Source organism: Trichosurus vulpecula, chromosome 5 (genome assembly GCF_011100635.1).
Source record: "Trichosurus vulpecula isolate mTriVul1 chromosome 5, mTriVul1.pri, whole genome shotgun sequence".
In the NCBI taxonomy this organism is placed as follows: Eukaryota; Metazoa; Chordata; class Mammalia; order Diprotodontia; family Phalangeridae; genus Trichosurus; species Trichosurus vulpecula.
Genome location: NC_050577.1, coordinates 230749882 through 230775388, shown reverse-complemented (window position 1 = coordinate 230775388; position 25507 = coordinate 230749882). Strand labels below are relative to the sequence as shown.

Genomic DNA, 25507 nt, shown 5'->3' with positions numbered 1-25507 from the left:
ATCTGTGTGAAATTTTTTGGCCTTCCCTTTGTACCAGAGAAGAAGTCTGAATTATTATGGTATTATAAGATAAAATATGTTGATATTATGCAATACTGTACATCTATTTTATGAATTTCTGAGTTTCTAAATCCTTTCTGTGTCATCTGCTACTCTTTGCATATTATCTGCACCTTCAGTAAAACCCCCCAAAATTCCCACTTAATTTCTTACACTGATCCACAATATATCAAAACCACAATGGGGAAAGTTGTAATATGGAAGGGATAACTGTATATTTTTTTCCTTATTCAAATTAGGGAGAATGTAATATTTATTTACTGCAAACAGACACACTGACATATATATATATATATGTGTGTGTGTGTGTGTGTGTGTGTGTGTGTGTGTGTGTGTGTATGTGTGTGTGTGTGTGTATATGTGTGTGTATGTGTGTGTATATATATATATATATATATATATATATATATATATATATATATATATATATCTGCCTATACAGTGTTTTCAGATTCAACCTCTTCAAGTTGTATGTTGCATGAAATGGGGCCACCCATGAGCTTTTAACATTTAAATACTGATACTTGGATATAAAATTGTTGATTTAAAACTTTGAGTTTAAAATGCATCTTGAAATAAATCTTTTTCTCCCTCCCTTGGAGAGAGTACAACTGCATTGAAATATATGTTAATGTTATTGGCATTCACTTGAAGGAATCATGCCAGTAACCTAAAGGCAACTAAGAAAAGAGACTGTTTGTAACAAGAAATGCTTAAACTTCCATTCATCCAGTTTTCCTTGCCAGTAAGAGTGTATGGAATTTTTCGTAGTGGGTGGATTTCCTGGGGTGTAGCCCATGTGCAAGATTGATGTGAAATATGCCATGATATTAATTGATGTACCTGAGGTATCTCTGTGTAGTGCAAAGCACACAAGGTAAAAGGCCCCTATGCTGTCTGTTGTATACAATGAAAATACTGTATTTACTGAGTGTGAGAAGTTTGCAAGAGAAATTGGATGCGCAGGAAGACGAGAGCATACTGGGGTCTCTGCTCCTTCATCCTCAGGACCTGCCTTCAGAGGGTCTGGTTAAGCCGAGGGAACTACATTGATTTTGACTTTCCATGATATATTAAAAGCAAAAAAAAATCTCATGGCAGCGCACAAAGATAGACTTGTCTTTACAAGTGAAAAATGTATTTCTATCCTGTAATATTTCTATGAGAACTGAAATAAATTTGGAAGGGAAAGAAATAAAATACTTTGGGTCATGTATTCAGTTTTCAAATTTAGGTTGTAGTTGTTTCTATAACTATCTTACAATGCTAACCATTCTTACGGAGTTCTAATTAGAAAACTTTTAGGTAAATTCTTATTATTATTGATTTTGTTTGCACAGAAGTGATAAAGAGTCAGAGTAACCATGTCTGTGGAAAAGCTTTCTCCCTCTTTGACCTAGTAAAACATACAATTTACTTAAAGTTGTCAAAGAAGTCAACTTGTGAAATGTATCAAAAAAAACAGTAAAATTCTTGTTGTTTAGTCGTTTCAGTCATGTCCGACTCTGTGACACTATTTGGGGTTTTCTTGGCAAAGATACTGGAGCGGTTTACCATTTCTTTCCACAGCTCATTTTACAGATGAGGAACTGTGAGGCAAACAGGGTTAAGTGACTTGCCTGGGGTTAGATAGCCAGTAAGTTGTCTGAGTTCAGATTTGAACTCAGGAGGAGAAGTCTTCCTGACTCCAGTTCTGGCACTCTACCTACTATGCCTTAAGATAAATTTAGTGGGTTTTGATTCAATTTTAAAAATTGGAAAAATACAACAAGCATGATATATAGTTTTGTATTTTGTAACATTTTTCATATCTAACATTACTACTGACAGCAATGATTGATATGTGTATTAGTTTTCTGTAAGGAGTGTTCATATATTTTTATTAATTTTTAGTCATTAAATAGATATTTACATAAAACATTTCAAAGTTGTTCCTCTGTGATGTGAGAGCATTTTTATATGTGGAAAAATCAACTGTTATAAAATTTGTAGTCATGGTTTATTTCCTATATTTTGTAGAACACTTAATATGAAAGAAAAACATATTTTCCCATTCCTTGTATAAAGATAATTGCCTGCATTTTTGCAGTATAATAGTAAAATGATGTTTTAATTAATATTAGTCATGCTAGAATATTCTAGATGCTCAGTGCATAATTAGAAAAATTAATTTAAGCTAGTAATACTAGTAAATTCATTTTGGTAACTTGAAAAGTTACCAAAGTTTAGGTAGACCCCAGTAATCCCCCAAGAATCAGTGAGAAGGCATCGATAGGTTTTTCAGGGTTGTAGGGTATATTAGGCAATATTTCTGGCAAGTGTGGAAGCTTAGAAGATAAGAAGTAATTTTCAATGAGTTAACACTTCTAACTCTATAACTGTTTCCTACATATTTGAAAAACATGGAAAATGACTAAACCAGGTATACTTTAAAGTAATAGAAACTCCCCCCATGATTCTTCTGTATTTTGTTGATGTCTAAGGAGAACTAATTTTTAAAATATATTCACAATAAGAAATCAACAAGATATAACAGCTTAAAGGTAAATTGATTTTTCATATCTTGTAATTTATGTTAAAAAGTGAGATTAATGTAATGGAGTGGACTCCTTTATATATTTGTGAACTATTTAGAAATAAAAGAAATTTCCTTTTGTTTTCTGGTGTCTAGTTATACTATGTTAAAAGGTTTCTTAAAATGTTTATAAAATTTCTGCATTTACAGTTGAAAGGAATTTGAAAATATTTGTTATCATTTGTGTAGATATTGGGCAAAAATAAAAACTGAAATGTAATCACTTTTAGTAAAGCCAATTATTTTGATGTCCAGATTAAGGCATGAATTTGGGTGAGGAAGTCATCAAGTTAGTTCTTCTGTATCTTGAACTGCTGATGCATATACAGGCAGAGAGAAGAGCTCATAGTTGAGTGTGAGATTAGCCCTGGATTTCACTTAGGACGTTGCTTAGCGCTTTTAACAAAACAAATTCACATGTGAAATGTGTTTTAGGAAAAATTTAACCAGCAAGTTAATGTCACTGCTGATCTAACAAGCTGATCACATAGATTTTTCAGTGTCGTAGAACCAGGGAAAGAAAATAGAGATCATATTTAAGATGCTATAAAGAGGTTATTTGGTAAAAAGCATTAGTAAATTGATCATTTGTTTTCAGTGTTGAAGGTGCAACTTCTATTTCTTTGACCAAAAAAATGACTAAACTTCTGTTCATAGTAGTTATGGTGGTAGCATAAGTAGGTCAAATTTTTCCTTCTAAATTTGTTCAGTTTTTGTGATTGTGTAGTGAAATATTTCTGGGAAATCCAGCCTTTGATGATGTGAAATGATTGGTTTCAGCCATCCTTCCCTGCACATTTTTCCTTATAAACCAGTACAGCTGTGGATAGTTCTGCGAGTATCCAGGTAGAAGAACAAGTTTTTGAAAAATCAGTAGGTTTTTCCCCCACTTATTTTCTCTTTAGATTAGAATGAAGTGGTTAGATGTCCACTAGATGGTGCCGTTTTGCTTTTTATCTTATACAGGTAATAGGTACCTAGGGATAGGCTTAAAGAATTTTTGAATAAAGAAGGAATCTTGTATTCAATTCAGTTCAACAAATAATTACTAGATGACTGCGATATGTGAGGCAATGTGCTCTGTGCTGGGGATACAAAGGCAATAACATACATGGTCTGCCCTCAAAGAACATATTCTAGTGATTAAATTTTGGAATCATCTTTGAGCAGATTTTCCCCTTCTTTACCCTTGGACATTTAAGCAGTTGCCACACGGTCTATAATCCTGTGATTTTTACTTTGTCAATATCTCTGGCATCAGCCTTGCCACTCTCCATTCATTCTGTCTCTGCTCTGGTTGAAATTCCTGCTAATTCTTGCCCAGCCTATTATATATAACAGTCTCCTAAATGATATCTGTCTCTAGTTTCTCCCTCCTCTAATCCATTATTTTATTCTTACCATACTAAAATAATTTTCATAATATACAAATCTGGCCGTGTCACTCCTTTGCTCAAAAATCTTCAGTGGCTCTCTGTTGCCTGGAGGATAAACCAGAGACTCTTGTGCTTGCCATATAAAGCCCTTTACAATCTGTCTTCAATCTTTCTAGCTTTACTACCCCTCACATAATCTACATTCCAGCCAAACAGGACTACCCACCGTTACTTGATCTCATCCTGCCTTCTCCGTTCTGTGTACATTCATTCCTGCAAGCTGTCGCTGTGGCTGGAATTCACTCCCTCTACTCCTCCAACTTGGGAAATCCTCTTCTTCCTTCAAGGCCCAGCTCTTTAACTCCCTTGATATAAAACTGAATGGGATAAATACGTTGAGATCTAAGGAAAGTGCTCTGTAAAATTTGAAAAGGAAAGTTTTACTCCCAGTTTGGCCTGGGGTGGCTATCGTCTAATCAGTCATTGAAAGCCATAGCATCTCATGGCTGGAAATGACCTTAGAGGTAATTTATCATAGCTTTTACATGTTCAGAAGGGGAAACTGAGGTCTGGAAAGGTTTAGTGCTCAAATGTTGTATAATAAGAGTCAGAGCTGGTGCCAGAAACCAAGTATCCTGATGCCCAGTCTTCCCACCATACCAACCAGATGGCCAGAAATAGTGGAGTCTTAAATTTTACTTGGAAATGAATGTCACTGAGAGAGTATTGTAGACAAATGGAAAAGTGTGAGAACATCACAACATTTATTGAACACTCTTAGGGTGCATAGGACTTCACTCATTAATAACTTATATTCTCAATATACTTATAGATGACATTTTTATAATAGTGTTCACAAAGGAATCTATTAAAGCTCTCCTCTGATGACTTATGGTAACCCTGGGTTCTCAAAGGTAAATATAATATCTGGTATGACCTTCCAGGCTAAGCTAGAAGAGTTTCTGTTACAGTCTTATGACAGACTTAATGTCTCTTATTTGAGAACTACCTAAGTAGGTTAAAAAAAACCTCATCTACAGAATGGCTACAGGTTTACATATTTTTTTAACCTTAATGACTATCAAAGAACATTTTCTTGTTGGAGTTGTTCACATCAATACTGGGGCACCTCGGGGAAAAAAATCACAGATCCTTAAAGTATCACACTAAACATTTTTTTAAAAGAACACTGATTTTATTGTTATCAGACCATTTTTTCTTTTTAGGAGTTTTTAATTCATTTGAGTTTCTTTGAGAGAAGAGTTTGCAGAGAATGTGGCTACGTGAGTAATTTACAGTAATCAAGAGTCTTCTTGGGACTAAGTGTTACTGGCTTTTGAGGGATTCTAGGTGGTTCCTGGAAATGAAAAGACATGAAACAAAACAAAACAACTCCAAACCAAAAAAAAAGGAGAAGGAGGAGGAGAGGCGGAAATGAAGGTTTAGGAGGAGGTGGAAATGAAGCAGGGGGAGGAGGGGAAGGGGGAGGAAGGAGAAGAATAAATACAAAATGTCCACAAATAAAAACAAAAATATTCATGGTATTTGGTAACAATATTGACCACTCCCCTGGTCAAGAACCTTCCAAAACCTCAAAAACCCTTTTTTGGGGGGGATTACATGCAAACACTTCAGGCTGGCATTTAAAACCCCTCAGTTTGCCTCTAGCCTACCCCTTCAGGCTTGTGTATCGATACCCTTCATGACCTTTACATTCCACAGAAACTGTTCCCCAAAGTTGATATTACATTTCCCACCTCTATTCCAAGGCGCCAGGTGCTCGCTCTAGTTCCTCTTCTTATAATCCCAAGCTCTGTCAAAGCCCAGATCATGTGTCTTTTTCTACATGAAGACTCTTCCAATCCCTCCAGTTGTTAATGTTCTTTCATTCCTTAAAACATCGTACTTCTCTTTTTACATGTGGGATCAGACCAGGAGAACAAAGATCCCTGGAGGATAAGGACTTTTCTTCTTTGTTTGTTTAGTCCATGTTCTTTAGCACCTGGCAGAGAGAGTAGCTTACACACAATAGATTCATAATTGTCAAAGTGGATTAGTTTGGAAACAGAAGCAATTCTGATGAGGAGGAAAAGGGGGAGTTATCTGGTGAGCCTGTTGTATGTGTGAATGTAACTCACTGATCAACCTAAGTTAGAAAAAAGAAAGGTTTTGTCCTTATCTTACTCAGTTCCAGGACTTCACGGCACTTCCTGGATGTTTCCAAACATCCCACAGACATGTAACTTTCTTAACCTCCTCCTTTTTCAGCTTTCCTTTATATATTGTTTGTTCCATTAGAATGTAAGTTCTTTGAGGACAGGGACTATATTGCTTGCTTTTATTGGTATCCTTTGTACTTAGCACCATGCCTGACACATTGTTGTTGTCATTCAGTTGTATCTGACTCTTTTTGACCCCTTGGACCCCAGCACACCAGGCCCTTCTGTCCTCCATTATCTGTCCAAACTCATGTTCATTGAACCCATGACACTATCTGTCTCATTCTCAGTTGTCCACTTCTTTTGCTTTCAATCTTTCCCAGCATCTGTCCTTCCAAATAAAAAAGAAATAAAAAAGAAGAAAAAATGGCATTCGAGCAAAGACAATTGCCACATTGGCCATATGTAAAAATTCATCTCACTCTTTATCTTATGTCCCTCACCTCTTGGACAGGAGGTGGGAAGCATGTATTATCTTTGGTTCTCTGTAATCATAGTTGCATTGTTCAGAGTTCTCAAATCGTTCAAAATTGTTTTTCTGTATGATGTTGTAATGGTATAAATTGTTCTCCCCTTTCTGCTCAATTTACTCTGCATCAGTTCAGACAAGTCCTTGCATTTTCCATATTTACTCTGAAAATGTTCATTTGGATATTTCTTCTGGTGCAGTGATATTCATTACTTTGATGTGTCATAATTTGTCTAGCCTTTCAATAATAATAATAATTAATAATAATAATAGCTAGAATTTATATAGCACTTTTGCAAAGCACTTTACATATGTCATTTCATTTGATCTTCACAACAATCCTGTGAGATAGGAGATATTATTAGCATTGCATATGAGGAGACTGAGATTCAGAAGTAAAGTGACTTGCCCCACATCACATAGCTAGCAAGGATTCTCACTCAGGTCTGACTCCCAAGTCTAGCACCCTGTCCACCATGCCACTTAGTTGTCATAGGGAAGCAGTTCCTTAATTTCCAGTTCTTTGCCACTATAAAATGAATGTATTCAACTTTTCTTGTTTTGATTCACGTGAAAATGTGACATTCATTTGGTGCTCATTCTCTCCTCCCATGCTCCATATTTGTAGGCTCTTCATTTCACGCTACCCCTCTTCCATTATGGTAGATAGTGAATTCCCTTCCCTTCCTCAATTTTTCCACCCCAATGAAGTCCTCTATCCTTCCCATTTATCTTCTCCTAACCCCATAAAAGCAAGGAAAAAAAAAAACCTACACCTGGTTGCAAGGTGAGAAACAACTTAACAAGTATTGCTATTCAAAAGTAGAATAGTCTGCTATGAGAGCTAGTGAGTTTCCCCTTACTAGAGTCTATCGAACATTTGTTAAGGAGGGTATAGAGGATATTTTTTGTAGGTTATTTGGATTAAATGCCCCCTTCTTCTGGAGGATACTTCCAATTTTGAGATTGTTATTGTGTGATTATTAACATTATAAAAGTTCATATGTGTAGCGAAATCAGTTATTTAAAAAGTATTTATTGTGGAGACATTATTTAACACATTCAATAAACATTTACTTAATGCATACCAAATGTTCAGCTTCAATAAGCACAGAGGCTTTGGTGTCTTTATTTTGCTGTAATATCCTCTGCTCACTCTACCCTGCCAAGTCTCTAGAATCATTAACCAATATAATACTGTGTATTTGTATCTTAGGTATTTAAAGACTTAAGTAGTTGTCACTTTTTTAACAACAATCTTTTGTTGGTTCCGTTCAATTTAAAATTTAGCCTAAGGAAAATATATTTACTGATGTTACTGATACATGGAGAAATGTTTTCCTGAAGGTTTTTTAATGATTTATTAGCATTTTGGCCCACTTCCACAATTTTTCTTTTCAGATAGACAATAAAGTTTTCCATTAAATGAAGACAAACTTTTTTCACCCACCATTTGAGAGTTATGATTAGATTATGATTTTTAAGATCTTACTCTTTTTGAAGGAAAACAGAATATTAATATGAGTAGGTAGGACTTGTTTCATTTTTCATATTGATGTTTTTAGTACCTAGCAGAGAGATTGGCTTTTGGTAGGTGTTTAATGAGTATTTATTAATTTATTAATGTGATAGTACAGAAAGTGATGTTTATGGTTTCATTGATTTACAAAAGAAAAATTACATTTCTAAATACGGAAATGAGAACAAAGTCTTAAATGTAATACTATTTTAGTATTATGATTATTATATTTATATTTTTATTTATTTCTGTAATAATTATATAGTTAATATTAGTGCTAAATATATTGAATGAAGTGTAGTCTAATCTAATGAAAAGTTAAAATGTTCATTTTACATTAGTTCTGGATCTATCTTGGCAGAATATGAGACCTTTTTTTGAGTGATAAAGCCATGGAACGTTGACTTTAGTGACCTTTTCTATATACAATAGAGTGTCTTTTATCAGGCATTTCATCAACTAGCAAGGTGGTACAGTGATTAGAGTAGGGGGACTAGAATCAAGATCTGAGTTCAAAAATCAGCGTCAGACACTTTACTAGGTGTGTGACCTGGGTCAAATCACGTGACCTCGCTCTCAGTTTCCTCAACAGTAAAATGAGAATAATAATAATAATAATAACAATAGCACCTACCTTGCAGGGTCATTATGTGGATCAACTTTGATCATATTGGTATGATTAGCACAGTGCCTGGCACATATTTATTCACCAAAATTCACTACGAACAAGGATACTTGTGGCCTCCATAATGACGTCCTAGAATATCCTGAGGTATCTTCTGAATTAAGGAAGGTTTAGTTTTCTTCAAACCAAACATTAATAAATCAAAATAGCCTATTCCCCAGGCACACCAGATAATTTACTGTATAAGCAGAGAAGAGCCATTCTTAGTTGCAGTTAATTTCATTGGTCCAGTTAGTAAGATGAAATCTTTAAAACTGATATGTTTTATGTGAATTTTAATTTCATTTTCTTCCTAGTATTTTTTATAGATTTGACTATTTTTCTTCTTTTTTGTATGATTTCTTCCTCATCCAAAACCATGATAATATCAAAAATTACAGTGGCAGCATTTAGCTAATATTTAGAGTCATATGGTTTATATGATTAAAGATGTTTAATGGACTATAATTTTCAAAATATGCATTTGTTTTTAAAATTCGTGTTTCTTCTACTAAGTCATTTTCCAGTACCCTTAAAATGTATCCATACATTTTTGAAATTTTTTTTATAAATTTGGTAATAAGTTTTGCCGTGTACTTTTGAAAGATTTCCCTTTTTGAATTTCTTTTATTTCTCTTTCTCTAAAACTTGAATAATGTTTGTGTTTCCACTCTAGTAGTAATTATGTCTACAAAAATGTAAAATGTTGATAGTTTTGGCTCGATCTTAGGAAGAACTTTCTAATAAATAAAAGAGATATCAAAAAAATAGTCTGCTTTAAGAGATACTGAATTCCTTGTTGCTGGAAGTGTTTCTGCAGAGGTTAAAGACCGCTGGTTAGGGATATTGTAGAAGTAGTTTGAGTCTTATTGAGGGAGGGAGATGAATTTTGAACCAGAAGAAATCTAAGGTACCTTCAAATTCTTCTATTCTAGGATCCCGAGATTTCTTGAGAGGGAAAGTGCAGGCAGAGAAAAAAAAGAAAGTTAAAACGAGAGAAAGGCAGAGTTTGTAAAAGACAGGAATTGATTTCTTAAGTGTTCTGAATTCTTTCAGAATTAAATCAATATGTCAGATCTCTAAATTAGTTTTTTTCCATACTATATGACTTTTAAAAGTCACTTACCCATTGATAATCCATCCATCCATCCATGTATATTCCCACACTTAATTGAAAACTCTGATGAGAAAGTCTAGTCTAGTGAAATTCTTTTATGGTATTTAGGGTACATTTGGGTAAGTAATTTAAAAAGCTTCAAGTTTAACTTGAAAATATATCTTAATCTTTAAACTATATATTGACTCCATATATATGTATGTATATGTATATATGAAATGTTTTTTTAATATTTGAAACACTATTTGGAATATAGTTAAAACAATATTTGAAAATATGTAAGTTACAAATAATCTCCATAATTACTGAAAATTACATAGTTTGCACCTTCTGAATATGTACATGTATGTCATGTGTGTTTACACACACGGACCTCTGTCTGTCTCTGTCTCTGTCTCTCTGTGTCTGTCTCTCTAAATCTATCTATCTATCTATCTATCTATATCTATATCTATATCTATATCTATATCTATATCATATAGTTGGAAATGACTTCGAGATAACAGGGAGCTTGGCTTGTTAGAATATTAGATAGAGTTTTAAATCCTTGCAGAGAAAGGTTTCATGATTTTCGTTAGTTAGTCTTTCCAGAATCAGATACCTTGATATTCATTAGGTGTCTGCTGTGTACCAGGAACTGTGCTGTGTGCTTGGCATATTAAGATAAAAATGGCACAACCCTGATTCCCAGATAATTTACTCTTTAATGGGAAAGAAGTGATATAGCCACATAATTATGATAAAGGGCATATGTGATCAGAATTTGATTTGCTAGAACTCAATAACACTCTACAGATTATTTTACAATCTTGTAACTCCCACTGAGCTATCAAGACCATTCAAAGTTCCTTGGAAGAAATAACAGAGACAAGTCTGTTCAATGACTCTGTGAAAGAAAATATTAGGTGAGCCATAAAACAGAGAGATGTATACCTGGCAAAGATATTCATTGGAGGCAATCCAGTGCCTGGTTGGAGAAACTCCCTGTGGATGATGAGGTACTTTACATATTCTTGTTTAAGGAAGACATTGTGCTGATTGTATCAAAGCCCAAAAGGCTGCAGAGCTTCCCAGAGGTGATCTGCAGTCACTCAAAGTAGTTTACCTGTCCATTTACATAGGAAAACCAGGTAGATGAAGAATGGCTGTTGTCTGGATTTCATTGGGTAGATGTGTGTCTGGGACAGATAATATTGACAGGATGATATGCTGGGCTCAGGTTGAACAGGAGAAGAGTGGGCTGGCTAAATTTTGAGAAATGTAAAAAGTTATTTTATTGACTCCGTCTTGATGAAAGCAAAGACCCATCTTTTGAATGCTAACATTTATTGAAGTTGCTATATGGCAGCAAGATGTGGAACACCACAGAACTAAAGATAAGCATTGCAGAGAGAAAGGGAAAGAAATCAGTGGAGAAAAGTACAGTGGATATGAGTAGGCTACAATAACTAATGAGGAACTGTGAAAAACAGGAGTAAAAGTTGTCATCAGTGTATTATAAGAGAATATTGGCAAGAGTGAGGATTGATTAACAGCCAGTGTTCCACTGGTGCAGAAGGAAACATGCATTGTCTGACATAGTCAATGTAATGTATTGTTTTGTTTAAATATGTGTCTTTGTCAGAAGGCAGGGTTTAGGGTTGGAATGAAGAGTGGGGAGAGACAGCCATTGGAAAGTGGATTTTTTTAACGAAAAAAACTAAACCAAATACATAGAAAATGGCACAGCAAACATTTAAGACCGTTAAAAAACCTCTCCTCGCTCTTTATTTCATAGGCCTCTACCAATAAAGATATTTATTACATACCATATTGATAATTTAAAGTAGAATTATTTTATTTAATATTCTATTATTAAATCGGTACCATGTTCTAAAATTTCCACAGTGTCTGGCATATAATAAGCACTTAATAAATGCTTATTGGTTTCACAAGCTTCAGAAAAATTAAGATGTTCATTCGAAAATATAATTTTATTATACTTTTATAATAAAATTTTAATAATAACTTTTGTTAAAACAAATTAGAAGGAATTTAAATTAAGTCCTAGCTTATAATTTAGAAAATATAGTAGCATAATAATTTGAAAAATGAACTACACTTAAGATTTGAAAGATTGTGTAGTACCACTGATCTTACTTAGCAACTTTTCTTTCAGGTGGATTAGAATCTTTGAAATCTCTTCAGCAACTAATTGTGGATCACAATCAGCTAATAAGCACCAGAGGTCTTTGCAGTGTTCCTACTATTATGTACCTGGATTGCTCTTATAACAATCTTACTAAAGTTGAAGGAATTAAAGATTGTGGCTTACTTCAGATTTTGAAGTTACAAGGAAATTATCTAACTGAGGTAAATTATTTCACATTAATGATAAAAATACATGTATTTTTCCTGATGTAAAGATATGCATGATAGCCTTATTGTTTTAGTAGTTTTGAATAATTTTATCACTGATTATTATTTTGTGGTCATAATCTGAAATAGATTTTTCATTTATTTTAAACTAAAGTTGATTTATTCTTTGCTTTAAAAAGTAAATGTATTTTTGCTGTTTTACAAATGGAATTAGTCTTATATTTTTAATACACTGTTAAACATTAAATCACACCTTTTTCACATGTGATATTTCTGATAAGTGAGACAAATGAGTTAGCAATATTTTTCTTGAGTATGAGACATCATTTAGCAAGTGATAATTATAGTTATGAATTAAATCATTTTTAAAAAATAATTAATTTTTTAATTGCCTGAAGAGTGTTACTGTCAGCCTTACCATTTATATTGAAAGAGACTGTCATTTTGAATTAATAAACACTCCATTATAATAAATGTGGCATTTCTTATTAGTTTATTTTAAAATTTAAAGTTTGACTAAATGAATAAATCTGTTATCTCTGTAAACTAAATTTAAATATAGCTTCCATCTCTGGTGAATCAAGTTCTGCTCAGAGAATTGTACTTGGATGACAACAGCATTTCATCGTTGGAAATATTCTCCTCATACTGGCTTCCTTTATTACAGAGTCTAACTGTCTCTCAAAACAGGTAAATTATCTTTCCTTAATTGCTGCAGTGAGAAATTGACTAAAAGACATCCATAATGTCCCCCAAAAGCAAAGAATACTGTCATTAGTATCGCATTTTCCAATAACTTAACAAAATAAATTGATTTTTAAAGTGTTAAACTAGTTTTATATACATTTTAAAATTTAGAATTAAGGTATTATCAAGATAAAAAAATTAAGAATTTTCATTAAGGTTACAATTTGCTTACCTAAAGTCTTCCTTCTTTGTCAAACATACATTTATGGAAATCTCTGTGGGAAATCTTTATTGATCCCAGTAGAGAATATAGTCCTTAAAATATATAAGAAGTTTCTTATTTCATCTTGAGATATCATTTTCTCTCAAATGGTATTTATTATATACTAGAAAGACAGTGCTAAGCTTATTTCAGCTTACATTTCTTATAGTAACTGTTGAGATTGATTTAAATTTGATTTCCCAAAGGATATAAAGCAATACTTTAAAAAATATTTTGGCATTGAATGGAAATAAGTACCTGCCACAGGAGTTCAGCGTGAGACCACCAGACATCTGGAGCTTTACAGAAAGAAGTCATCGGAAACTGAAACATGAGGGAAATAGGTGCACATCTCCTCCTGCTTTGCTGTTAGATTAATATTTCAGTGAATTCTACTCTTTCTAATATGATTAATTTGTTCATCAAAGGCAAATAGAAAAAAATGCTTTGAAGAAGAATCTGCTAACTTGGGCTCTACGCTTCATGGGAAACAGACTAGGACAGCCTGAACTTGAAGATGTCCAACATGTGTTTCCTTTCTTGTACAATAAAAGATGTCTAAAATTCTCTCTTAATCTTCACCACATTAGGGTGGTCTATCCTTTGAGCATTTCTCTTCTAAATATATTAATGTCCATTAGAAATTTAAGACCTTAACAAGTAGAAAACAGAATCTGCTTTAAAATCCATCAGTTGGGTGCCCGTGTAACAACACTTTACTGCTCCCAAATGGATTTTCCATCAGAATCTAATGATACCAGTTCATCCAAAGAACATTTAAAGATGAAACTCGGAGGAAGACAGTAAATTGATGAAAAATAGAAAAGATCTGTCAACATTCTTATAACATATTTTCTTCATCAGTGATAATGGATCTGCCATGTTTATAACCCAGCATTAGTACTTGATACTCTTTTGTATACATATCTATGAAGTATCTCAGAAGTCTTTTTTTTTTTTGCTTTTTGGCAGGGCAATCGGGGTTAAGTGACTTGCCCAAGGTCACACAGCTAGTACATATGTCAAGTGTCTGAGGCCGGATTTGAACTCAGGTCCTCCTGACTCTAGGGCCGGTGCTCTACTCACTGCGCCATCTAGCTGCCCCACTCAGAAGTCTTTTAAGACACCCTGTATATATTAATATTTTGACAGAATCAGTGACTTCACTGGTATAGGGAACTCCCGTTGCGGAAACTCCCTCTACCAGTGCAGATCTGTGCCAGATTCACAAACTATATTTTAGAGAGTTGCTTAGGTCAACTCTAGTAATATCTGGATATTATGACTATTAAAAATGGTGATTAAGGAGTTGGTCATTACCAACCTCTATGGTTATTTCCTTAGTACCTAGGAAGCATAGTAGATAGGGCACTGTACCTGAAGTCAGTAAGTCCTGAGTTCAAATCCACCCTCAGACAGTTACCAGCCATATGATCCTAGATAAGGCACTTAACTTGTCTCCCCCAGTTCCCTAATCTGTAAGTGAGGATCGCTTACCTCCCCTCCCCCAGCGTGTTGTGAGGAAAAAATGTTTTATCAAGTGCTTTGCAAGCCTTAAAGCACTCTACACGTGCTAGCTATTACTATTCTTATTACTTTGTTGTTTGGTTTTAAAGTTTTATTGTACCCTTTGTTTTATGTCAAAGTCATTTTAAAGAAAAACTGCTAGGAGAACCAACTGACACAGGAACTGTGTCTGACAATGTATGCATCCATCTACACTCACATCCTCTCATGCCTCCAAGAAAAGGAGAGGTAAATTTCTTTATTTCTCCTTTGGGATCCAGGTTAGTTATTATTATAGTTACATAGCATTTGGCTTTATTGCACTGTTCTTTTAATTTGTATTGTCAGTCAGTAAACATTTATCATGAGCCAGGCACTGGGGACACAAAGAAAGGTAAAGAATAGTCTCTATTCTCAAGGAGGTCACAGTCTAATGGAGGAGACAGCATGCAAAGGACTATGTATAAACATGCTATGCACAGCATAAATAGTGAATAATCAAAAGAAGGAAGGAACTAGAATTAAGAAAGATTCATAAGGGTTTTCTGTAGAAGGAAGGTTTTCTGTAAAGGAAGCCAGAGAAGTCAGGAGGCAGAGGTGAGGAGAGAGAACATTTCACTATTAGGGACAGGCAGTGAAAATGCCTCAAGCCAAGAAATGGAGTATCTTGTCCAAAGATCAACAAAGGGTCCAGTGTCACCTGATCCAAGAGTACACGATTGGGTGGGCGAGGGGTGAAGGTGGCATGTGAAGTATAAGAAGACTGGAAAGGTAGGCAGGGAGAGTGAGACTAGGCTGTGAAGGGCTCTGAATGCTAAAGAGAGGGTTTTATATTTAGGGAGCCACTGGAGTTTATTGAGTAGGAGGGTGACACAATTTTTCTTGTTGTTCTTGTCATTCAGTCATGTCCAATTTTTCATGACCCCATTTGGGATTTTCTGGACAAAGATACTGGAGTGGTTTGCCATTTTCTTCTTCAGCTTATTTTAGAGATGAGGAAACTGAGGATAACAGAGTTAAGTGACTTGCCCAGAGTCAGTAAGTGTCTGAGGCTGGATTTGAATTCAGGAAGATGAGCCTTCTGACTTCAGGCCTAGCACTGCACCACCTGGCAAATGGTTGGACCTGCTCTTTAGAAAAGTCACTTTGGCAGCTGAGTGAAGGACAGACTACAACTATCAAAAGAGCTACCCCTGACAATCCAGAGAGGGAACAACAAATAAACAAAAAGCAAGTGAATGAAGAATACTTATTGCCCAGAATAAGATAAGCATTAATGACATCCCATTGGATATCCTGATAAGAGCTTTTAAAACATAGTTCGGAAATCCAGAACTATAGTAACATTCTTTTTCTTTAAATCATTATTTATTTAATATTTTTAGTTTTCAGCATTATTTTTCACAAAAGTTTGAATTACAAATTTTCTCCTCATTTCTACCCTCCACCCCCTCCAAAATGACAAATATTCTGATTGCCCCATTCTCCAGTCAGCCCTCCCTTCTGTCACCCCACTCCACCCCCATCCCCTTTTCCCTTACTTTCTTGTAGGGCAAGATAGATTTCTCTGCCCCATTACCTGTATATCTTATTTCCTAGTTGCATGCAAAAACGTTTTTTTTGAACATCTGCTTTTAAAACTTTGAGTTCCAAATTCTCTCCGCTCTTCCCTCCCCACCTACCCTCCCTAAGACAGCAAGCAATTCAACATAGGCCACATGTGTATCATTACGTAAAACCCTTCAACAATAATCATGTTGTGAAAGACTATGTTTTGCTCCTTCCTATCCTATCCCCCTTTATCCAGTTTTCTCCCTTACCCTGTCCCTTTTCAAAAATGTAACATTCTTTTTCTTTAAAGAATTCATATTTTCTGTACTTTAAAGACCACCACTACCACTCGTTACTGCCACTACTACTATTACTACCTCTGTTTTTACTACTACTACTGCTGCTGCTGCTGCTACTACTACTACTACTACCACTTTTACCACTAGTTAGCAATAGCTCAAATTTGCATAGCTCTTTAAAGTTTGCAGAGTTCTTTATTTATTTCATTTGATCTCAGCTGACCCTCACAATAACCCTGTATGTGCTATTGTTATCTCAATTTTACAGATGAGGAAACTGAGGATGAGAGAGATTAGGTGACTTGCCCCCCCTGTCTGCAGCTAATAAGAGGTTGAGATGGTATTTCAACTCAGGTCTTCCTTACTCCATGTCCAACATTATACACTAAGACATACCGCTCCAGTCTAAAACTGCTAGTTTTTAGTTTAGCATGTCACCTAGATGATTTATCCTGTCAACGTGTTTATTAATTAACCATTTCTTTAGCACCTGAGTATAAAGGTGGACTTGAGAAGCCCTATTGTCTATCCCTTCTTTCAGCAGACATTTACTAAACTGTGTTGCAATGTCTTCTGCTAGATACTAGAAGAAATCAAAAGCTAAAGATGGTATACATAATTATTTGAAAATAGAAAAATAACATTGATTTGTTAATATGTATATTATGTTGTAAAAATGAAAACTATATAAAGCTATTGCATATGTATCTAGTTCCAAAAGTGAAAATACATTTTGTTTGTTAACATATTTTGCAGAGGGAATTAGAAATCTGAAAGCACTATGGAGAGATTTTGGTAGAATAAAAAGAAATGGCCCATTAAATACTTTTATTGGATTTCTCTTTGCTCGTTCTGTTCCTGGATTTGTATTTTGGCAGAACAGGAAATGCTATTTCATTACAAGGTATAGTTAGTAATGAAGCACTATGGATTGGACAATAATAGAATTAGATAGAGCATGAGCAGATATGGATTAGGGATATAATTAAATAGATTCAGAGCAGGGCTTGAAGAAGAGTAATTATTAATGCAATCTTAGCATAGCTAGAGGTCTCCAGTGGAGTATCCTAGGAATCTGTGTTCATGCTCTTTAACATTTTTATTAGCCCTTTGCATAAGCCTCAGGTGGTATACTCGCCAGATTTTGCAGATGGCATGAAACTAAGAAGAATGACTAATATGTGTATGAGAAAGTCAAGATCCAAAAAAGAACTCAGCTCTTGGTAGACTATAGCATTGGGCTGAATTCAATAATGTCTAATTGAATAGGGGTAAATGCAGATGCTTAAACTTTGGTATAAAAATTAAGGCTATAAAATATAAGTTGAAAGTGGTATGCTTATTATGCAATAGTTCTGAAAAAATATATGGGGATTTTGATAGACTTCAATTTTCAGTCTGAATCAATGTGTTGTGACAGCCATAGAACTAGTGTGATTGATCTTGGGCTGTGTTACAAGAGGCAGAACTTCCAGGAATAGGGGAAGGATCCTATGTATTTGCCCTTGTCAGACCTTGCCAGGAATATTGTGTTCAGTTATGAGTGCTGAGTTTTAACAAGGGCATTGGTAAACTGGAGACAGTCCAGTAGAGGCAACCAGGATGGGGATGGAACTTTGAGTCCATGGCTTTCTGTGAGTCAGCAAGCATTTCTTAAGCTTTTAAGCTTTTAAGCCAGGCACTTGACTAAGGGCAGGGGATACAAAGGAAGGCCAATCCCCTTCCATTAAAGAACTCACGTTTTAATCAGGCAGACAAAAAACAAATAACTAGACATACAAGATATGTAAACAGTAGATGCAAGGTAGTCCTACACTAGAACGTATTAATAGCTAGCAGAATTGAGAAACTCCATATATAGAATTTGAGGTTTGAGTTGAGACTTACAGAAAGCCAGGGAAAGAAAGAACTAGTGAAGAGGAAGGAAGGCATTACAGGAATGAAGACCAGCCAGCTTAAAGGCTTTTATGTAGCAGGAACATCGTGTAGATCACTGTAAGTGGATCACTGTAAGTGGATCCTAGAGTGTGTGGAAAGGAGTAAAGTACAAGAAGATTGGAGAGGTATGACAAGGCACATTGTGAAGAACTTCATTTTTTTGATATTTTATTTTTCCCTTAATTACGTATAAAAACAATTTTAACATTCTTTTTTTTTGTTTTGAGTTCCAAATTCTAAATTTCCTTCCTCCCCTCCTAAGATGATAAGCAGTCTGACATAAGTTAAACATGTGCAATCATGTAAAATATTTCCATATTAGTCAATTTGTGAAAGAAAACCTGTACCAAAAAAATTGAAAGAAGGAAAGTGAAAAATGGTATGCTTTGGTGTGTATTCAGGCACCACCAGTTCTTTCTTTGGAGGCAGATAATGTTTTTCATCACAAGTCCTTTGGAATTGTCTTAGATCATTATTTTACTAAGAATAGCTGAATTATTCAAAATTATTCATCATACAGTATTACTGTTACTGTGTACAGTGTTCTCCTGGTTCTGCTCCCTTCATTCTGTATCATTTTTTAAAATCATTCTCCTTTTGTGAAGAGCTTTAAATGCTAAATAGAAGAGTTTGTTTTTGATCTTGGAGGTAATGGGGAGTGGCTGAAACTCACTAAGCAATGGGGCAACATGGTCAGATCTCTGCTTTAATAAAATTGTCTTGGCCCCTCATCGGAGGCAGAACTTGAGGCACGGAAACCAGTTATAAGGCTGTTGTCCAAGCAAGAGGTGAAAATGGTCAGAATCAAGGGAAATAGGGTCATGTTTAGCAGAGAAAACCAACACATTATAGTTTTTTTATAGGTACAATAAATGTCCTTTGACAGAAGCATATTGAGTAATGTGAGCTTCTATGATTGAATTGCTTTTTATGAACAACCCTCAAAAGAGATTTAAAAGGACCCATACACCCATTCTCAACTTACAGCATCTTCCACTTACTGTTTTGTATCCCAGCAGTCAAATCTCGGAAAAATATTACAAGAATCAACATCAAAAAGAGCAGAATTAAGATGTATACACACATACAATTTTGTACAAATACACATGCACACATACACACATATGATATATGTGTGTATATATGTATATGTGTGATTTTTGGCAATATTACAAATACATCCACATTACAATATCTTCTACAATGGTGATTTATTCATTTATTTGAATGCTAGTTCACTTGTGGCCATGTCCTAAATTTATCGTCATCTTCATTTCTATGTGGGTGATAGATGCTGTACAAATCAAGTTATATTGGCTCAAAGAGTTTTTGATCTAAGATAACAAAGGCATAAAACAGAACAGAAATTGAAGGGATATCAAAAAGCACATTAACCTTCTCCCTTTAGTCTCCATCCTGAAGATTCAAAGTGAGTCCTCATGAATCCATTGAGAGAATATCACACCATTATGCAGGAATAAGAGAACACTCCTCTTTTTTTCTGTCCCAACTCCACGCTCCGTGAGGCATGTTATTGTTGAAGGAGGAATATCTGCACAATGGGACCAGGAGAAATTCAGTACCTCTTCATAATAACACATTTTGTTATGCCTTTGCCTTTGTTGTTACTCTAATTCTGATGGCTGGTCATATAATTATATTATAAAGTTTTTGAAAAAGTAATCATAAGAAGACTTAAAAGGTTCTTTAGGGTTTGTTTTGTTTTGGTTGTTTGTTTTGGGGAGGCCAACCTAGGGGGTAATAGTTGATTTGTTTATTTTAATTGAAAGTCTATGATCCTTGGAATTGTCCCATTTTTAAGGCCTTTAATAGAGTATTTCCTTTTAAGTATTCAAATATTTTCTTTTCTGTCTTTATGATGAGACATCTGTAAGTCTGAAATTTGCAGTTACATTTTGAGCTTTTACAACACCACTTACTTTCATGAATCTTTCAAAATAGCCATTAAGGAACAGCTTACAGTATTATTGATACTATGCAATATTCAATCATATATAAATTGTTATGAAGAAAACTTTGAACATAAAGTTAATGTTAAGAATTAGTTTAATTAGACCCAAGACTCAATTATTTCAAAGAATTCTCTATCGTGAACTTGAATTAAAGTAATAAAATAAGTATGATTAATTTTCTTGAAATTTTAAACATTTCTACGACTTATTAATACTTTTAGAGTCCTATTCCAATGCTTTACCATGGCATGGAAGTGACTGCTGGGCATTCATTTTCCATTTTTTTAGGATTTTCATTTTTATTGTTTGTTATATTCTGAACTTGACAAACACTAAGAAATATGAACATTTCCTTAAAAAGTGTAGAATATTACTATTATATCAAATATGAATATACTATATATATAAAACTGTGAGTTTCTATTATATATAGCAAATAATAAAAAATTAATATTATATCAAATATGAACATTATATATGAAATCATGAATGTCTTATTACATATAGCTTACTTTTCTTTTTAAAGTATACCAGATTAAACACATTAATTCCAAAGCTGTCCTGCTTGTAACTTATTGGATTTTCAAAGGCCATGCCAATGAAGTACAAACTGTGAATGTTTTACCAAGTTGGATAGGCTCTTGATGACAGATGAGTATGTCTGTCATCTAAAACTTTGTCCTGATCAAGGCTGAAGCCTGTCACCAAAAGGCTGGTCACTAGACTAGGTAGTACATTTTTTTTCTATTTCAGATAATAAAATTCTAAGGCATATGTGGTGTTTGGATTCTGCATAAGAATTGATATTTGTAATAATGGAAAGGGTAACAACTTGATGCAATCATAAATACTTGAAATATTGAAGTTTGTCCTATGGTTCATTTTTACAAAAGTCATTGCTCTAAAATTCTCAAAACAATTTTAAGACATTTAAATCTTTAGCTATCCGTGTATGGTAGCTTTTGGGGTTAGTGGATGGGCTAGAGACAAAATGAAAGTGTCCATTTTTTTTACCTAAATGGAAATTGACACAAAGAAATGTTTATCAAAGGTCGGTAGGATGCTGATACTTCGGGTTATGCTTTTTTTTTTGGCAGTTTTAATATTTTCTGGGAAAAAAAATGAAATTGTTTGGAGCACTTAAAATTTTTAGATCAGTGATGCATTTTTTCCTTTGTAATGACTTTTATATTAGTATTTTCATTAAGAGAAGAAAGAAATATTCATCCTGATTTTTTGCTTCTAATAAAATGAATATAAATTAAAACATTTAGTACACATTTTTTGAAAAAAAAATTGTTTCATCTTTACTACTGTTTTGAGTTTTCATTAGAATTCTTGGCTGTTTCCAGTTTGATTCATCTGTTTTCTAATTGAAAGACTCTTTGGCTTTATAAGAGCCTTTATACTTGTATTGAAATTCTAAATAGGAGCAGAAAGGGAAATTTTTACCCACTGACTTCTTTCTGTACATATCTTTTGCCTTTTTGTCTTCTTTGAAATTTATATCTTTTTATGCCCAGGGCTAGTGTGACAAGGTCAAGTGGTATTAGGTTTTCACTAATGTCCTTTGTCTTTCTGGTTTGAATTTTCTTTAAAAAAAATTAACACAGAATGTCAGTAAAAGTAAAAGTTACAGAATTGAAAGAGCCCTCTGTTAGGTTTCTAGTTTGCCAATGAACAGTTAGAAATGCCAGTGAATTGCCAGTAAGAAAAAAAAAACTCTAAATTCAACTGTCTCTAGATTTAAAAGGTTAATTGTTTAAACAAAATAGTTTGCTTACTAAAAATAAATTGCTCAGTCGTTTCTTTTATGATGTATGAGTCTTGCAACAGGCATTTCCAATGGTTTCAGATTTAAATTTTTCTTTTAATATCCCCAGAATATTATTTCTGTTATTTGAAAAATATGAATCTTTGGGAACAAGGGGGAAACTGAATGCAAAAGACTTTTTAATATCTTAATGAATAATATTAGCATTTTGAAGTCTTTTGAAAATAACAACTGAGTTAGAAATTCAAACTATGCTCAAGAGACAAAAGAAGAAAATTTTCACCATCAAAAACATATTCGATTTGTGTCATAAACCTGTGAAGATTCTTGAACTGCAACTAGTTACCTAGAGTGTGGTATTTCCATACTTGAATTTAGGGGTGTCAATTAACTTTACCTTAAGTGCATTAAATGGTACAACAACTTAGTTTTGAGAAGTTGTTCTGTGCCTATAGAACATGGTAGTCATGAAAAAAATGGAGACCCTTTAAGTATGCTCCCAATTAATCGATATATACACAATTAAAGGAAAATTACAGAGGCCATGACTGAAATGTTGCTCTGTTTCTCCTAAGCACCTCCCTTGTGTTATTTTTTTCAGAGGCTAACTTTTAAAGCACTTGTAACCAGTATCCTATTCATGTATGAATAGTAATACTGCTCTTGGAGTAGCCCACATTCGGAGTGATCTTCAGCCTATCTCACTGTTTAGTCTATTTTCATCCATAATATCTTCTGTCGCTTTGGTAATGCAGAACAGGAGAGTATCCTACCACAGTCAAGGTCAATACAAGGGTTAGCATTGTGCCAGACCATGTTTAGGCCCCCGGTGATCATGCTGCTCTGTGGGCTTCTGACCTTAAAATAATACAAGTTGGAAGAAGAGGAAGAAGAAGAAATAAGAGAAAGTTGATCGGGTGATGAGAAATGGGTGTGGGGGGAAAATAGTGTTAAAAATAAGCCCTTTAAAAGGTGGATTAAACTCCTTACTGATGTGATTTGATTCTCAACAGAAGGTCCTGTTTCAGGAAAAGCTAAAGATGGAACTTTCAAAAAACATGCACAGGGGAGATTTAATCTTTATACCTGTGTGAACAAGTGAGGAAAAAGAATATGGGCAAAAACATTATCTCCACTCTTACTCACAAGGCCAAGCTAAGCTTATCTATCTTAATTTTGATTCTTAGATAGTTAAAACAATGTATCATATATTAAGGTCAAAGTGTATATATGTCTTAGAAATTAGAGGCCTAAATCAGTTTGAAGTTGATTTTTCCTACTTAGAATTGTTTTAAATTTCACTCATTTGATTAATTTAAAACACAAATTCTAACTAAATGCAAATGTGTACTGGTAATTAGCATCAAACAAAACTATGCAAGTAATGTTTCATTTTGTCCTTTGTATACTCAGTGCTTATTGCTGTGCCTTGCACATAGTAGTCAATTAAAAAAATTTGTTGATTTGTAGTAAATAAATGGGACGTTATTGATTATATGAGTATTTGGGTGGTTATGCAATTAGGGATAGGAATAGGAACTAAACTTGTGATTATACTGGAACAGAGAATTCCCTTATGAGGAAAATACCTCCATCAATGCAGATCTCTTCTCTACAATTTATAGTCTTAGAGAAGTACCCAGACACTGAGAAGTTCAGTGACTTGCCCAAAGAAACACAGCCAGTATGTGTCAGAGGCAAGATTTGAACCTGGGTCTTCCTGACATTATAGATGACTCTATTCAATATAATGTTAACTATGTGATTAGCTGGCAGGAATTTTTCTCTTGGAAAAAAGCATTTTCTAGCCTTACATTCAATTTTTTAAAATTTTTAAGAAATAGATGTAAGGTAATGAAAATTTCTATCTTTAATATAAAAATGCTTTAATATTTCAGCAGATTCCTGATATCATTGATTTTGCCATCACCTCCCCCAGCATCAATTACCACTATCTACCATGTTCTTATTTTGTGCAGTTATTGGTCAGGTCCCATTGCCAGGCCTTTTCAGAGGAGACAATGGGGGCATTTGTTATTGATGTCCCCTTGATATCAGTGGAGTCAAATAAATTCTCTTGACTCACTTTTTTTGTGTAGCAGTAGAATACAAGATCTTTTTTTCACTCCATTCCTCTGGTATCTTTTACTATTTCACAGACCTTGAGCATCAATCTCTCTCTGGTAAGTTACAGAACAGTTATTGATCCTCATTGGCAGAGGGAATTTCCTCATTGACAATTCTCTAAACTCATAGCAGACAAAAACAATAACTGCTAACAGACCAAAAAACACCCCAAACTCCCCACCGTTATTATTTCCAAATATTAGTATTTTTCTGAAGTATATATATATATATATATATATGTGTGTGTGTGTGTGTGTGTGTGTGTGTGTGTGTATGTATGTGTATATACTAAGTACTAATTTATTATTATTAACTACTAATTACATCATTTATAGGTTCATAGACTTGGAGGTGGAAGAAACCTCAGGATCCATCCAGTGTTGATAGAGTATGTCACTGTTACTCTTTAGAATTTTTAACATTCATTCTAAACTTTTGCTTTCAGTTTGACTGAAATTGTGCCACTCTTTCAATTTGTTTCTTTGGAAAAACTGGATGTCAGCAACAACTGCCTTTCAGGTGAGTTTGGAAGAATAGATGAGGAAAATATAGAACCTAAAATGTTTTTAAGATTTGTAGTTGGGTTAAATGACGCAAGTATAACATGGGGAAAGAATGATTAGAAAGCAGCCCATGGTCAAAATCTGGGATATTTGCAATGCATCAGTTTGAGTCAGTGGCATTGCACAAAAACCAGAAAAGCTAATGCAATCTTAGGTTGCATTAATTAAGTTGTATTGTCCCAAAGAGTGGGACTGATGATTTCATTGTATTCTGCTCTACTCAGACCAGATTTGTGTTACTGTGTTCATAACTGAACTGGGTACCATGTTTTAGGAAGGTTATCATCAACCTGAAGCATGTCCGATGGAGGACAACCAAGATAATGAGAATTGGAAACCACGTCATATGAGGATTGCTTAAACAAAGAATGTCTGCTTACTTAGAACAAGTAAAAACTTAGAGGGGACATAGTAGCTGTCCTTAAGAATTTGAATTACTGTCACAGGGAAGTGAAGTTTAATTTGTTTTG

At 34.2% G+C, this 25507-nt stretch overlaps 1 protein-coding gene across 1 annotated transcript in view; it reads left to right on the top strand.

Moving 5' to 3' along the window:
* Positions 1-25507, top strand: part of LRRIQ1 (leucine rich repeats and IQ motif containing 1) — a 253197-nt gene that overhangs the window by 42004 nt on the left and 185686 nt on the right. Inside the window, exons 11-13 of the mRNA XM_036760717.1 lie at positions 12158-12351; positions 12920-13047; positions 24920-24993. Coding sequence (XP_036616612.1) covers positions 12158-12351; positions 12920-13047; positions 24920-24993 — 396 coding nt within the window. The remainder of the gene's footprint in view (positions 1-12157; positions 12352-12919; positions 13048-24919; positions 24994-25507) is intronic.